This window comes from Triturus cristatus, chromosome 2_2 (assembly GCF_964204655.1).
Source record: "Triturus cristatus chromosome 2_2, aTriCri1.1, whole genome shotgun sequence".
In the NCBI taxonomy this organism is placed as follows: domain Eukaryota; kingdom Metazoa; phylum Chordata; class Amphibia; order Caudata; family Salamandridae; genus Triturus; species Triturus cristatus.
In genome coordinates, this window is record NC_140582.1 from 205,858,213 (window position 1) to 205,872,729 (window position 14,517).

The 14,517-nt window shown below is 45.2% G+C and overlaps 1 protein-coding gene across 1 annotated transcript in view; it reads left to right on the top strand.

Moving 5' to 3' along the window:
- HPSE (heparanase) overlaps positions 1 to 11,982 on the top strand; it is a 129,726-nt gene extending 117,744 nt beyond the window's left edge. The window contains exon 12 of the mRNA XM_085641186.1: positions 11,475 to 11,982. Within this exon, the coding sequence (XP_085497312.1) occupies positions 11,475 to 11,658 (184 nt within the window). The 3' untranslated portion in view covers positions 11,659 to 11,982. The remainder of the gene's footprint in view (positions 1 to 11,474) is intronic.
- The last annotated feature ends 2,535 nt before the right edge of the window (positions 11,983 to 14,517 follow it).

The window sequence follows — 14,517 nt, forward strand, 5'->3', positions numbered from 1 at the left end:
GGGTGAGATTTTAAAGTGGTGGGGCGCAAACGAATTAGCATACAGCACCGTAGCGAGCGAGCGCAGCGAGCGACCCCGAACCCCAAAAGGGGGGTTTGGGTGGGTTACCCCCCCCACGAAAATTTTGAAAAAAAAGAAGAAAAATCGTGCATTTTCAAGCAAATTTGAGAACGCAGGAAGGTTAATAAAGCAATTGTGAAAGTACAGTTATTACATTAATAGATGGCATAACATAGGTAGCTGCTTATTCAGTATTACCACAGAGCTTCATACATTCTGTCCTATTATGCTCAGGTGCTGAATTCAGACTATAAGACTCATGGAAATCTCAGCTCTAAGAGTAGAAGAAGTTGCACAGCAGTGTAATGGTTGCCAGGCTCGTTCCGCAGGAGCGTCAGGAACTTGAAGAAAAGTCCACAGTCTTCCCCTACGGCCTTCCGACTCTATTAGACTCTAGAGTAACGAATGGCACGCAAGGGGAAAACAGGGAAACAAAACAAGGAAAGGCGGGGGAAGAAAAACAGTCTTACAACATACTGAATATTAGACTCTAGAGTAACGAATGGCAAGCAAGGGGAAAACAGGGAAACAAAACAAGGAAAGGCGGGGGAAGAAATACAGTCTTACAATATACTGAATATAAAAGAGGCAGCGCAATGCGCTGTTACCGTGATTCTGGTTGAGCTGAACTTTGTACACACACTTCACATAGGTCCACGCAAGTACCCCAAATATAAATGGTATAATAAAGGTTTTCGCAATTTGCCAAGGGGAAAGGTTTGATAGGCAACACAAGCAACGAATCGTTCACCCTGCGGGAGACAGGTCCGGCCAGTGAACAAAGGTGAGCAAATCTATGTAGTCTCCAAATAGAACAAACACTACAAAACTTTTAAAAACAGAGATAACAATGCATTTCTTACCTCAATCAGAATTTTTTGTATTCAAACAAGTAGCAGCATTCACTTTTTGTAGATGAAATCCGCACGTCTGTCTTTCAGTGTAGCAAACTTGTCAATTACTTTCATGTTGAAGTCCGGTATCTTTTGGACTAGCTTGCTCTCTACAGATAGCATCGCCAAAGCATTTAGTCTTTCCTCTAGCATGGTGTTCCTGAGGAATGTCTTTATGCGCTTTAAGGCTGAAAAACATCGTTCAGCTTCTACTGTTGTCATTGGAGTCGTAATCACAATTTTTAGTAAAGTCACTGTCTCTGTAAGTGAGTTTTCCATATGCAGTTTATGAATTAAACTCAGCAAAGTCCAGGCGCTTGTGGCCTTCCGGTACACAGGCATTCCGTAGAGTACAGTTAACTCAGTTCTCAGCTGCTCTTTTTTGAGCATAGGATACGCTTCCACAGCCTGATTCAGAGCACGCTCAGGGAAGGATTCATCATATTGTGCAAACTCTTTACTTTGCAATAAAGTCGCACTCACCAAATGTTTTGTGAACGAAAAGCGTTCTTTCGCCTGCACAATTACAATGTCACATATCTCCTTTCCAATTCGAACCAGAGAGGTGATGTTTTGTCTGCGGTTTGCAAAAACAGAATGCTGCGGCAGTTTGCTCTCTAAATCTTCAACCCCATCTCTCACTTTCATAATCTGTTGTACAAATGCAGATGTATTGGCTTTCACAGAGACAGTATCTAGGTCTTTTCTTTGCAACTGATCGTATAACACATCAACAGGAATCATTATGTCATGAAATAAAAACAGTAAGAACTGAAACTCTTTGTCTTGTAGTGTTCTAATAAAGCCATGGGCTTCATTCTGACTTGTGTGATCAAAGTCTGCTCTGGATGCTATGGCGACAAAACATTTCTCAAGGCCCTCCCTCTGTTCAAAGATTAAGTTGACTGTACGAATGTGAAAGTTCCAACGAGTTGAGGATCCCCTTGGTACGCTTTTGTCCACAATCTCATGAAGGGCTTCTGTTCTTTTGGGGGAACGTGTGAAGAATGCTGCTATGCCTCCGATATCCTGAAAGAAGACTCGTGTCTCTCTGATCTTTGATACCGCCTGTTGCATAATAAGATTGAGTTGGTGGGCGTAACAGTGCACAAAATGAGCATTAGGGTACACATCTCGAATTCTCTTCTGAACTCCACTAAGGCTCCCACTCATTACGGATGCACCGTCATAGCTTTGTGCGATAAGCTTTTGTTTTTGAGGCAGGTCCGGGAAAATTAAGTCCAGTTGACACAGTATTGCTTCAGTGATGGTTGCTGCACTAGAGTCACTTAAATGCGTGAAGCCATAAAATCTTTCCACAATGTTTCTGTCACTGTCAAGGTACCGAAACACTAACACGGACTGTGTTTGAGTGGACACATCAGTGGTGTCATCAGCCTGAATAGCCACAAAGTCTGTGTTTCGCAACTCTTGCACAATATGGCTTCTTATAATTTCGAGCATACAGTCAAGGAGTTCATTTTGTATTGTATTAGAGGTGCCCTTAAAGACTGTAGCATGTGCTAAATGTCTTTCCAAATCCTGGTCTATGGTTGACATTAAATCCACTAGGCCTCGGAAGATCCCGGGTTTTGAGGAAGTTTCTGATTCGTCATGGCCTCGCAATGCCAGTTCGAAAGCACCACAGAAACGAATGCAATCAATGATCTTGGATAGATTTTGTCTGTTCTTATCAACAGCTTCATTGTGTTTTTGAATGGATTTGCGATACGCATCATTTATCTGCTGCTCAATTGGTGCGTCTTCCCCCAACATTCCCAGTCTTGTCAGGTTTTCCAGATGATTTCTTGTGAGCGCATGCTTCTTTATTTTTTCAGCGATGTGCTTCAGGTCGACCATTCCTTGCCGTGTCCAAGAAAAGTCACCGCCAAACAGCAAGCAGGGGAAGCAGAACAGAGAATTTCTTATAGGGCACCCTGTAAGCCAATCAGCTTTTGTGTACCAGGCATTTGAGAATGTACGTTTTGACATTTTTCCTCTGTCCTGGTTAGTTTGCTGTAGGTTTATTTCAGGATGATGAGGTCCCAATTCTTTTAACTTCAGTTTTTGTTCAAGTGGCCGTGACTGGAATGACTTTGTAATCAGCTCTTGTACTGTATTCATGATGGGGTGTCGGGTGTTGCTGGCCTTACCAATATATATATATATATATAAAAGAAACCTGTCAATAATCAAGGTACAACGTATAAGGTGCAGTGCAATAATATCAAATTTGAGTATAAATACATTATACATATATCTTGTGCATTATCCTAATACATCTCAAATGACTGCTAAAAATAGAGCCGTACTGCCTCCTGCCTCTCTGTGCCATAGTGGTTGCTGGAGGCACTGAAAGACACTGCTTGAGGGCCTTGAGAGTGACCACATGACATACATGCTCTAACTACGATGTAAAAAAATATATAGCATCAGTTGCCTTACCTTTAACACTGGTGTTTGCTGGGTTGTAGCCGGGGTCGGGTGAGAGAGCAGCAAAGGAGGTTGGGGTCCTCTTGTTGTTTGCTGGAAAATTGCCCCAAAATGCGGTAATGTTTCAATTTATTTTTGAAACAGTAGGGTAATGAAACAAAGACTGTGGGGAAAAAACATAACGCTCCAATTTTTTCCTAGACATCAGATGAATCTATTGGAGGCTTTGAAAATAAGGAGAAAGTGACTGCCAGGGAAAGAGGTCCCATCACTGCCCTAGAAACAGTTACCAGATTAGAAGGAATGAATTGAGTGCAAAAACCTGCATCCTCTGAGGTCCAGACATCATTCTCATTGTAAGGTCCCTGAAGAGGCAAGTCTGAGTCTGACCCCTAGGTACCAAATATTTAACCTTTGCAGCGGGTGTCATAACTCTGCAGGACGGTCTGTTCTGTGACCTCATCACTACTCTAGAAAAGTGGCTAGGGATAATGGGGAGATACCCAATCTAGTTAGTAGAGCAAACAAACACACAGAGGAAACAGACAGGGCAACCCTAGTCTTTGTGCTTCTGAAAAGCTGTGTTCTCAGTGTCAATGGGAAATAGGCACATTTTGATTGGTGTCTTGTTTTTTACACCACTTTTTCCCCATACATCAAAAGTGTTCCACCAGAATCCGCAACAAAGCAGGCAATTGGACACTGAAAGAGAATGCAGATCCAGGGAGGCTCCAACACAGAAGGGTGTAGAGTCTGGGACATCTAACGTAGTGCAGTTGAAGTGAGTGATGTGTGTTCTGACAGCAGTGAGTGATGTGGACAGTGAGCCTGATGTCTGGGATGTGCCTTCCGTGACTGATATGAGCACCGTGAGCGATGTCAATGGAGTGCGGGATGTGATGATGTCATTGATGCATGTGAGGGGTGTGAATGTTGTGAGTACTGCGAGTGATGTGAAATAAGTGAGCGTTGTGAATTATGTGTGTAATTTGAGTGATATAACTTATGAGACTAATGATACTGGAGTGATGTAAACTTCGAAAGCCAACCCACTACAGCTGACCCCATCAACTGGTTCACACCCACGAACTCAAATGCCGAACGCCGCTCACCCACTGGGAATCTCTCACCACTCTATATGCTATTGACATCATGAACTACGTGTACTCTGAGGCACCCACCGACGCATGCCCCCATCACGTCTTCAACAACACCAGCATGACAATAGTTGACGAGTTCAGGAAGGTCCTGAACACATCCATCACTGTGGCCTTGTTCCCTGAGGAATAGAAACCTGCTGATTTAAGGCCCCTCCTGAAGAAACCATCAGCAGACCCGACATGTTTTAAGTGCACTAACTCAATCACTCAACAAAAGACATTATCGCAAACTTCAAACAACAGTGTCATATTTTTAATGTACTACAAATAATCATATTTGATGCCACATGTAACACCTGATATCAACTTGATTGGTGTGGGATATAAATACAGTCGAAGACTGCATAGTTTGTTAAAGCACTTTTAGTATCCCATATTTTATATTTACTTGCATTTGAGGAAAGCATATGCTTATTATTTCATAACATACAAATGAGTTAATGCTTATAAACGCACTCAGAACACAGATAATCGTTCCCTGGGTTAAACCTATACACACATCTACATAGTTCTGGTAATTCTTCATAATTAGGTGTAATAGTAGATCAATTGATGCACCTCAGGGTACTGTAGATATATTGATTTACTGAATTTTTCAAATCTCATAATACAGTATATAATGCAAAGTAGTGCAGACAGCACAGTGTGACAGAATTGCTTGATGTGTAAATAATATTGTCATATGTACATGAAACTCAGGGTGTCATGTCGATATAGACCGTACTGGTTCTATATGCAGTATTTAAAACATAGTTTGATATAAATTCGTGTAACAATAAGTTATTTAACCCTACGGGCATGTCGATGTTTCAACTCCATGGAATAAAGCAGCAGGTGTCTTCTAGATAATGGCGTCTACCTCAGCAATAAGCATTAATATTAACAATACCCATTACAATTCACAAAACAATAAAGGCAGGCTCGCAACGCACTGGGAAATTCACAGATTTCATTTGAATCAGATTAAATATTCACCAGTGTACATTCAAAAGTTAAAACTTTTATTTAGCTATCCGCATGTTTTTGGACGTCAGCACACGGTGGTGAATTAATGAGCCTTGACATTTCCCTGCCTACGATCTGCTTGTTTGAAGTTTTGAGAGCGGCTCCTGAATTATTAATTAAAGAGCTGGTAAAAGGCACTTTGTGCCGTGTAAAAGTCGTGCTTGCGCTCTTCATCTCCTGCTCTATGAATTTGTCCTCGAATTGTTGTACACTTTCTAAAAGCCGCAGTCTCTATACGGGGCATACTAAGTTTGATGCATGTGGCCCCTAATGACTCAAATGGGACTTTCTGTAACATGGGAATGAGAAAAATAGGCTATCATTTAGGGTGAAAATCAAATGAAGACTTTTATAAAGGCGTTTGTGCAGGCCTTTTTTAATCCATTTCAAAGTCAACCTTCCCTTCTCGGCCCCATATTCACCTCCTTTCTACCAGACACTTAGCACAACTAACCTCTCCAACTAATGATTTATCTATATGCTACATTTCAATTCACACCTCTTCCAAATGGAGACGGTTCAACTTCCCTGACACCTGCAGGCACTTAGAGCAGAGATACAGCCCGCTCTCGTCCTCTTGACAACTGCTTTGCATCTCAGTGGACGCCATATTGATCCCGTGGATGTCAGCTTCAATTCCATCAAACACTGCAACGCGAACCACAATGCAGTCATGCCTGCGGCAACATTATGTCATGTATGTGCTTTGGAGGTGTGCTGCTGCAGGATCAGAAATTTGAAACGCAAATTCACGTTTTTTTCTTACCTTTCAGAAGCATGGAGCGCAATGGCAGGCAGAGAGAGGGTGATGCAAGTGTTGTGCACTGGCCTGCCAGGTTGCTGGCAGTGCATACACCACCCCCGCCCCCCCTCCCCTGTGTGGCAGCTCGGGCTGAAATAGCTTCCAGGGCGCACACACACACACGCAGCCGCCCCCCCACCCCGTATTTCACAGGTCTTTAAAAGACCATTCGCCTGTTAATGGGGCTTTGTTGGTTTTTCACCCCTTCTGGAGCCCCTACATCGCCACTGACTATTGCTGGAGGAATTAGCACGTTACACAATACCAAGCCCTGTCAGCTGTAACCCCCGAGGAATCGGGTTTTTGCTTGCAGGAATCGGGAGGCGGGAGACTAGCCTTGAAATCGGTAGTCTCCCGCCTGAATCGGGAGAGTTGGCATGTCTGCTTGAACCCCAATCCTTCACGGACACTGGAGGCCTGTGCTTGCTATGATAAAATATTCCCCTTCCCACCTGTATTCTTTAATGCTGTCTACGTGAGGACACTCCTTTTCGGTACTAGCACTATAGGAAAATAATTAGTTCCGTAAACGTCAGAAAGTGGAAAAACTTGCCTGTGCTGCACTATGTGATGTAGAAGTTCTGGTTCACGTACATCTTCAAATAAAAGATTAAAAACAGAAAACAAATCTTGAAAGACACTGACTAACTTTATGGCTAACATGATACCCCCCCTCCCACACACACACACAGGCAGAGCATCAGGTAAAACATTCGACTGTCGCACTTTCTTCAAGAACGTCAGGTAACTGCGCATTTAAAAAAAAAAAAAGCATGCAAATTGGCGGGAACCACTTGGGTGCGAAAGATAGCCAGCCGTCAACCAGTTAGACTTGCCAGATGGCGGCGGTGGTTTGTTATTTCAGTGTTTCTGTCTCGCTATCTCTCCTGGCAGACACTGCCGGAGCGGCACTTTCACTCTGTCCCGAGATTACCGACAGTCAAACTGCCGCTGAGCGCACCTCGCGGTGGGGGAGATTAGGGGTTTATCGCTCAGAGTCGGTATAGTATACAGATGTCTTAAATTAAGCCTGGATGTAGCGGCAGACTGCTGAGGAAGCAACTGCTACCGGGGGCTTAAGGGCTCAAAGTGTATCACAAACACAAGAGCCCTCGCGGAGAGCCAAGGAGAAAGGGCTGGCAGCTGCATCATTCTCTACCTTTCCAGTACGCTGTACGAGTACATTTTCATTTTATTTACAGCATGCGTTTATCCTTCCCTGCCTGACAGGACATGCAGTGGAAAGTTTCTTTTTTAACCAGTCAAAATGTTACCTTACCTATTAGGGGGAACTAATGAAGGTCCTGCCGGGCAAGCAGTAGCCACACACACACCGTCCCTCACGACCACGAGGCTGGGCTCAGGCGACGCGCACGAGTCGAGAGTGAAGTGAACCCGACCGTTACCGGATCCGAGCAGCACGCTTACCTTGCGTCACGCGCTCGGCATCCAATATGGATTGCCCCTGCGGTGACCGGCCAATCCTGGCGCAGTGGCGCTGCATGCAGCACCAGGATTGGAGGGCACAGTGACTGCTCGCCCTGTCGCCCTTTTGCTGCCAGCACTGCCGCCAGCAGGTCCTGCACCCCCCCCCCCCCCCCCCCTACTAGCTAATGGGGCCGGCCTGGGTGCGCATGCTCGGGCAAGTTGCTGCCCGAAGCATACATGCGGGGGAAAAAACGTTTTTTTAAAGACCTGTCAATCTACACCAGCCAGCCCGGCCCGCCCCCCCCCCCCCCCCCCTGCACACTCCCGATAAAGTCGGGTGCTGCCCGGCGCCGTGTAAATGGTAAGTAAATGGTAATTATTTCGTAAAAGTTTAAAACATTTATTTTAATTCTTTAACGCGGGTCCAGGGCTGGTGGGGCTACGCCCCTACGCCCCAATGGACGCACCGCGGCTGGTGTACGCGTTGCGCAAATAACACGGGCACCGTGCCTTAAGGTTCCCCAGTACAATTTGGTAGTCGCTGCCTATGCAGATGACACACTTCTACATGTCACAGAGCCCTCGCGGAACTTAACACATGTTCTGCAGGAAGTGGAACGATTTGTTCAACATTCGAGGTTATGCATTAATTGGACTAAATCCACAGCGTTCCCTCTCACCCCATGAATGGCTCCGGTTGTAGCTGATTACCCTAGTGTGTGGTCAATGGAACCTACTCGCTAATTGGGAATCCAGATTCATACTGACCCAGAGGTTGTGGTTCGTGAGCACTATGGAAAAGCGATAAACTATCGGAATCCATTGAGAAATGGACACACCTGCCTCTGTCAAAAAAACGATGGATTTAGGCCCAGATCTCTGTGCTGGGGTGAATGTATGACATTGTTCTGCATTCTGTCCATCAACTGTTGTTTTTGCATCTGTCTTAGTTGGGGCGTATATCACTCCTGAAAATAATAGTACTCCCATGATTTCTGTTCCTTTTTGCCAATGTCCCTATCTTATTACCAAAGTCTTTCTTCCGCACATTGCGTCCCCTCCTGCTTCTTTTAGTGTGGGCCAGGAAGCAGCCGAGGGTGAGATGTCACTGGAAATGTGCGGGTGGTTGTCAATGAAAAGAGAGAAAGAATTTATCTCCGCCATGCTTGCGCTGGGCATAATCGCCATGGGTGACTGTTTTCTAGATGGCACAATCAAGCACTGGGACGCGCTGGCCACAGAATTCCTGGAAGCCTCCCTAATAGCAAGAGTTCTTTTTTTTTTTTTTTTTTAGCAAGGCATGCACTTCGGACAATACTCGGGGAAGACATGCTAGAACCACCTGAGTTTTGTGAGATGGTGCACATTGCATTGCAGGATATAGCTGGAGTAGGCATTAGATTGACTCCCCTGGAGGCATTGCTAGGTTACACCAAGGAGAACCCCAAAGGCACGCGCAAATTATTAGGATTGTGCATCCTAATAGCAAAGCGCAGGATTGCTATGAGATGGATGGCAATAGAGGAATGATGTGCAAACTTATCTTGCTGTAACACGCACTCAGAAAAGTTAAATGCGCTTATGCCCACTTGCTGCAAACCTAAAAAAAAACTGGGAACCACTTCGGGCATACTTGGCCCGCAACTCCACTGAAGAAGAGGCGGGGGAGGAACATAATAGGTTGGGGATTGGCGAAAACGGTGTGGACCCGCGGCATTGCAGTGTGGTCCTGTCTCTGTTGCTGCCTTTTGAGTTGGGCTGTCTCACGCTGCTGAGGGGGAGGGATTGGGATATGTCCCCCGATTGTAAAAGGCTGTTGTATGTGCATCAATGTATAATCATACTGCCCCCCTCCTAGTAAATTTAAAGTGGAAAGTACTTATTCTGTTGTAACTGTCTGAACGGACTCTGATTTGTGTCTTTGCTGCTGCCGCTGTATGTAATGCAATGATCATTGGATATATGTTTGAACACAAAATGAAAATAAAGCAAAAAAAAAAACTGATCAACACATGCAGGCCTATAGTAATCAAATCCTGACAGCCTATGCCGGGCTGTACCTACAAAATCTGTGACTAGGCTGTGTTGGCCTGCTGCAGCCGAATTTCGTTTTGCATTTGTGGGAGCACTATATACAGAATCCTGGACCAGCCCAGGCAGGGCTGCAACTGCCAAATTGTTGAAGGCCCTGATGGGGGGTATGTCTACGTTCCAGCCAGCCTCGTGTGGACTACAGCTGAAGACTGAAAGGACCCCGAGGGACAACATGCTCCAACGGTCCATGCGGGACTGCAAACCCTCAAGACTGCTGTTCTGAGCGAGTGTAAAGGAGGAGTTGAACGAGGCGCTGCCAAATGTAGCACAGCACTCAAGATATAGGTACTTCAGATCTGCTTGCTGGTGCACCGCTGATCCATGGAGTGTGCAAGGGGCACCCCATAATTACCTGACCGCCTGAGGGTGACTCTGAGAGAATACATTTATTTATTAAGGGTTAAGAGACTGAGCACTCTTGCATATTAAGGTTGATTGAACTGAATCTGTGCTGGATTCATGCTACGCCTGTTGAGCCCTAGAGAATGAAAGTAGCCACGCAAAACCAGGGAGGAAACCTGGGGGTAGAGGGGACAGCAAGGGAGTGTGCAGCATTTGCGAATATAGTGCCCAGAAACACTGACTTATTCCTATTCATAGTGTTGTGTAGTATTGAGTACCATTGTGAGATTATAGTACTTTCTTTCTTGAAAAGATAAGTACTGGGTTAGCCACTGAAGTTATTGGGTTGGTTGACTGAGTATTGAATTCTGATCTCGTGTGCCCCCACAGTACCTCCCTGGGAAGCCTGTGACTGCTTGCCCTTGCTACCTAGAGAGTCAAGTGTGGAAAGGGTTGTGCTGGCAAAGTTTGCAGAGCCACAGAAGGGTACCCCACAGGACATCAAAGGCAAACACTCTCACCCCCGGTTAAGGCCCATTAGCCCCTGCCGGCCCAAATCCACATGAATGGAGTCTGACAGGTGGGGTATAGTAGAGGATAACATTTGGGTACTCTATGTAGGCAGTGTTAGGAGTTTGGTAGGATTTCTATAGTAATTTTCTGATTAGATATCTAGGAACAGATCTAGGTAATAGGCTAGATGTTATTCCTGCTGATTGAAAAAGCTTGCATGTGGGAAGGATAAGAAGCAACCTCTTTAAAGTAAAATAAATTTCAGATTGTTATTGATCTAATTATTCCAGCATGGGATAACGGGGCGCATGAAAGGGGATAAGGACACTGTACGGTGAATGGTTGTTGTTAAAGTGAAAGGTTGAAGGACATGGGCAAGATGTCAAAGGGGGGACAATAGGAAGGAGCGATTTGAAAGGATTTTGAGACACTTTAGTGGACCAAAGTAAATGTGACTTTGTTATGTTTCTTTTTTTGTGGCTGCTGAGTTACTGGGAGGATTAAGGGTTGCAGAATGTTAGGAAATCAGATGTATTGGTGATGTGGCAAGATTTAGTAGCTGTTGTCAAGGTTCTTGTAAACACATAACTGTTCTATTAAAGCTACCTTTTTCGCTAAAATCTCTTGTCTGTGGTATTTTGGTGCTGTTATGGCGAATAGTGCATGGAACACTAAAAGACATCTCCCATACAAGTCCCAGTTTATCTGTCAAGTGAAATAACCCTTTGTTTTTGTTCTCCACAGAGCTGTCCAGCTTAACAAAAAAGTTTTGAAGATGGTGGACGACAGAACACTTCCTTCACTGAGTGCGAAGCCACTGGCTGCAGGCAGCCTCCTTGAGCTTCCAGCTTTCACATATGGTTTCTACGTGGTAAAAAAATCCAATGTTACTGCCTGCGGTGAAATGTCTGAGAAGAAATGGAGATAAAGCTTACTGCTATCCTACAACAAGTGTTCCAGTCAGAATTTGCACTGTGCTTAGTGCTCTACGGACTATCTATGAAGGCTTCCATTGACAGACCGATTTTCATTTCTCAGGAAAATATTTGTCCGAGTCGGCGGACTATAGACATTGATGTGTATGATTGTTAATAATGTATTTATAATTTGATTTCAGTCTGGTTCCACAGGCTACTGGAATTGTGCAAGCACTAAAGCACACACTCTAGCATATATGCAATTCTTTCCTTGTCAAATACACAATATGAAGTTTGCATTTTGGTATTAAATATTATGTCTAGTAGAAACATTTCATAAGGGTACCACCTTTCATCAGCCTAATGGGTGAACCTGAAACCCATCTCAGATTAAATGGCAGGTTTTAGTGTATCATAGAGGGTCAGAAGAAGAAAATGCATTTTTGTGTCTGCAGTTTTGTAGTTCTGCAATAACTGAGTTGATCAACTAAATGATGCTCCTGATCTCAAGTGTTCGTTACCCTAACCCTTAAAAGGCCACAGCGGATAATTTCCAGGTCATGTATCTGTGTCCCAGGGGGTATAATGTGAGTAGGTTTGGAGCATGGGTTATTGAAGCTCGTTCCACTGAGGAGCCACTTGTGCCCTGCTGCTAAGAGAAGGAGACCCAGGCTGGGTTATGCATGGCACAGCCTGCTCGCTTCAAGTGCTGAATGGGCATGCTGGGCTACACTGTCCAGCTGTCCCAGGTATTGGGAGGCTCTGTGATGTTACGCAGCCTCCATGGTCCTGTTTCCAGCAGTTGATTGAGACCCAAGGTGGGAGACCGGAGGTGTAGAAACTAGCCCTGGTGAGGTAAGTTCTTCCTCCCTTCTGAATATTCCACTCATACTTGTCTGTACACTTGGGTGACAATTTCTTTCTGTATGTGTGACTGGTTCTGCCTCTGAGCATAGGATGACAGGCGATGCAGACTTGCTAAGGCCCCAGAGATCCTTGGTAAACACATGAGCTCCCTGCCAAATGTGGCTTTTTTCACCTGACCATTGCTATGGAGCACAAGAAGCGCTTTTGTAAACTACATTTCTCCTCGTATGGTATGGGCATGGGGGATAAAAGAGGCTTAAAAAGAGAGATCCCTTTAGTTCCTTAGACGCAGATTCAGGCTACCTTGCTCTTTACTCTTTCCATATCGGGAGAGACTGGCTGACAGCACCTTCTCTTTCCATTCAGTCTCCCTCTTTAGTTATATCCTAGCCCTCTTCAAAGGATGAGGTGGGCCTCACCCAGATCCTCCACTCATAGGGGCATTTGTCCAGAGGTCTGACCTGCAGCTGTTATCCAGCATTTGGCAGAGTATCTCCATCTGTCTGTGGATAATGTGAAATCCAGGTCCACTGAAAGAATGCTACAGCAGTTCCAGATGCATTCCCACACTGCCTTCCTGTTAACTGTGAGATTAAGGACCCACTTTAGTGAGAATAAGGGATCCAGAAAGGCTGCCTTGCACAGGTTTTCGATAAAACTGTATCTGCTCATTAAGGTCAATCTAAGCCTTTCTTTAGTTTTCTGTTCGAAGCCCATGTTTAAAAACCTGGCCGGCCTTTCAGGTCACAAGGGCAGATTACGTGTTTAGAAAAGTGGAAATCTTCCTGTTAAAGAGCTATTCGGGTTAGAATCTAGCCACCTGGTCTGGCATTATATGCACCTTATTCTTCCAAGTTCATGAATTAATGTGTCCCGATAGTGGCAAACCCCCCCTAGACTGGAATTGCTTGAGCAAAACTCCTGACAGACTTTGAATTGCATTCCAAATTCCTTTGTAATGTGATACGTGATGCAGTCAAGGCTTTAGCTTTTGCTACAATGTCCATCATCCTAGGATGGCGGGTGTATTTTCTTTGTGATTGGAAGGCTGATGGGGCTCAAAAAATGTACTACTGAAAATGCCTGTTCGGATGTGTGGCTGTAGGCCATGCATACTCCTGCCATCTAGTGTTGGGCCCGGATGTGTGCAAGTTATTTTTCTTTGAATTCTTCTCGACTCCACCTCTTGTTTGCAATGTGCATGGTATTCAGCTACATTGTTAGATTGTTTTCTTTCCGCCATATGGTTCGAATGTGTGCTCCTGCGCTCCAGATCAATGCTGTTGCGGTGTTCTTTTTGGTCTTCATGGTTTCTCACCCTCCGTTGGTATTGTATGCAACTGCGTTTTCCCCTTCTCTCTTATCAGGTCAATGCCTCCAGTCTTGTCTGGTACGGTTCTCTGAACTACTATGGACCCGGGTGGGGCCTTGCCCGTCTGGGCCTCTTCCCTTTCCATTTAGCCTGCTCTCCCCATGCCTCACATCTGGTGGAAAAGATGCCTTTTTAAAATTGCCCTCGGCGCTGAAGAAATTCTTAAAGCCGACTCTCTGCGGCTGCCACTCCCAGCCCGGTGTCAACCTGACCATCGGATCCTAAGCCTTGGCATCGAAACCAGGTCGGTGCCGACCGGAAAATCAACCGTCAAACCAGTCCTCCAAAAACTACAGGATGAACTTGATGCTTGCCAGTGGAAGCTAATCCTACATCCCCAGATGGGCCAAATCCTCGTGCAACCTACGGTGTCAGGCACTCGACCGCCCCAAGAGTCAGCTCAGGTTAGAGAGAGCTCAGTAGCCCCTCCTCCACCAAACCAGTGAAAGAAACACGACAAAGCCAACAGCCCTCTTCCTAACCCTAGACTGTAACCCCACCCTTCCACTCCACCCAGACCTCCACTATCCCCATCTCCTTCTGTGCCTTACCCACTTGCATACACTTCACAGGGGTCATAACATTCTGATTTGAGTGAACATGGTGGGGGTGTGGTGACACATATGACATG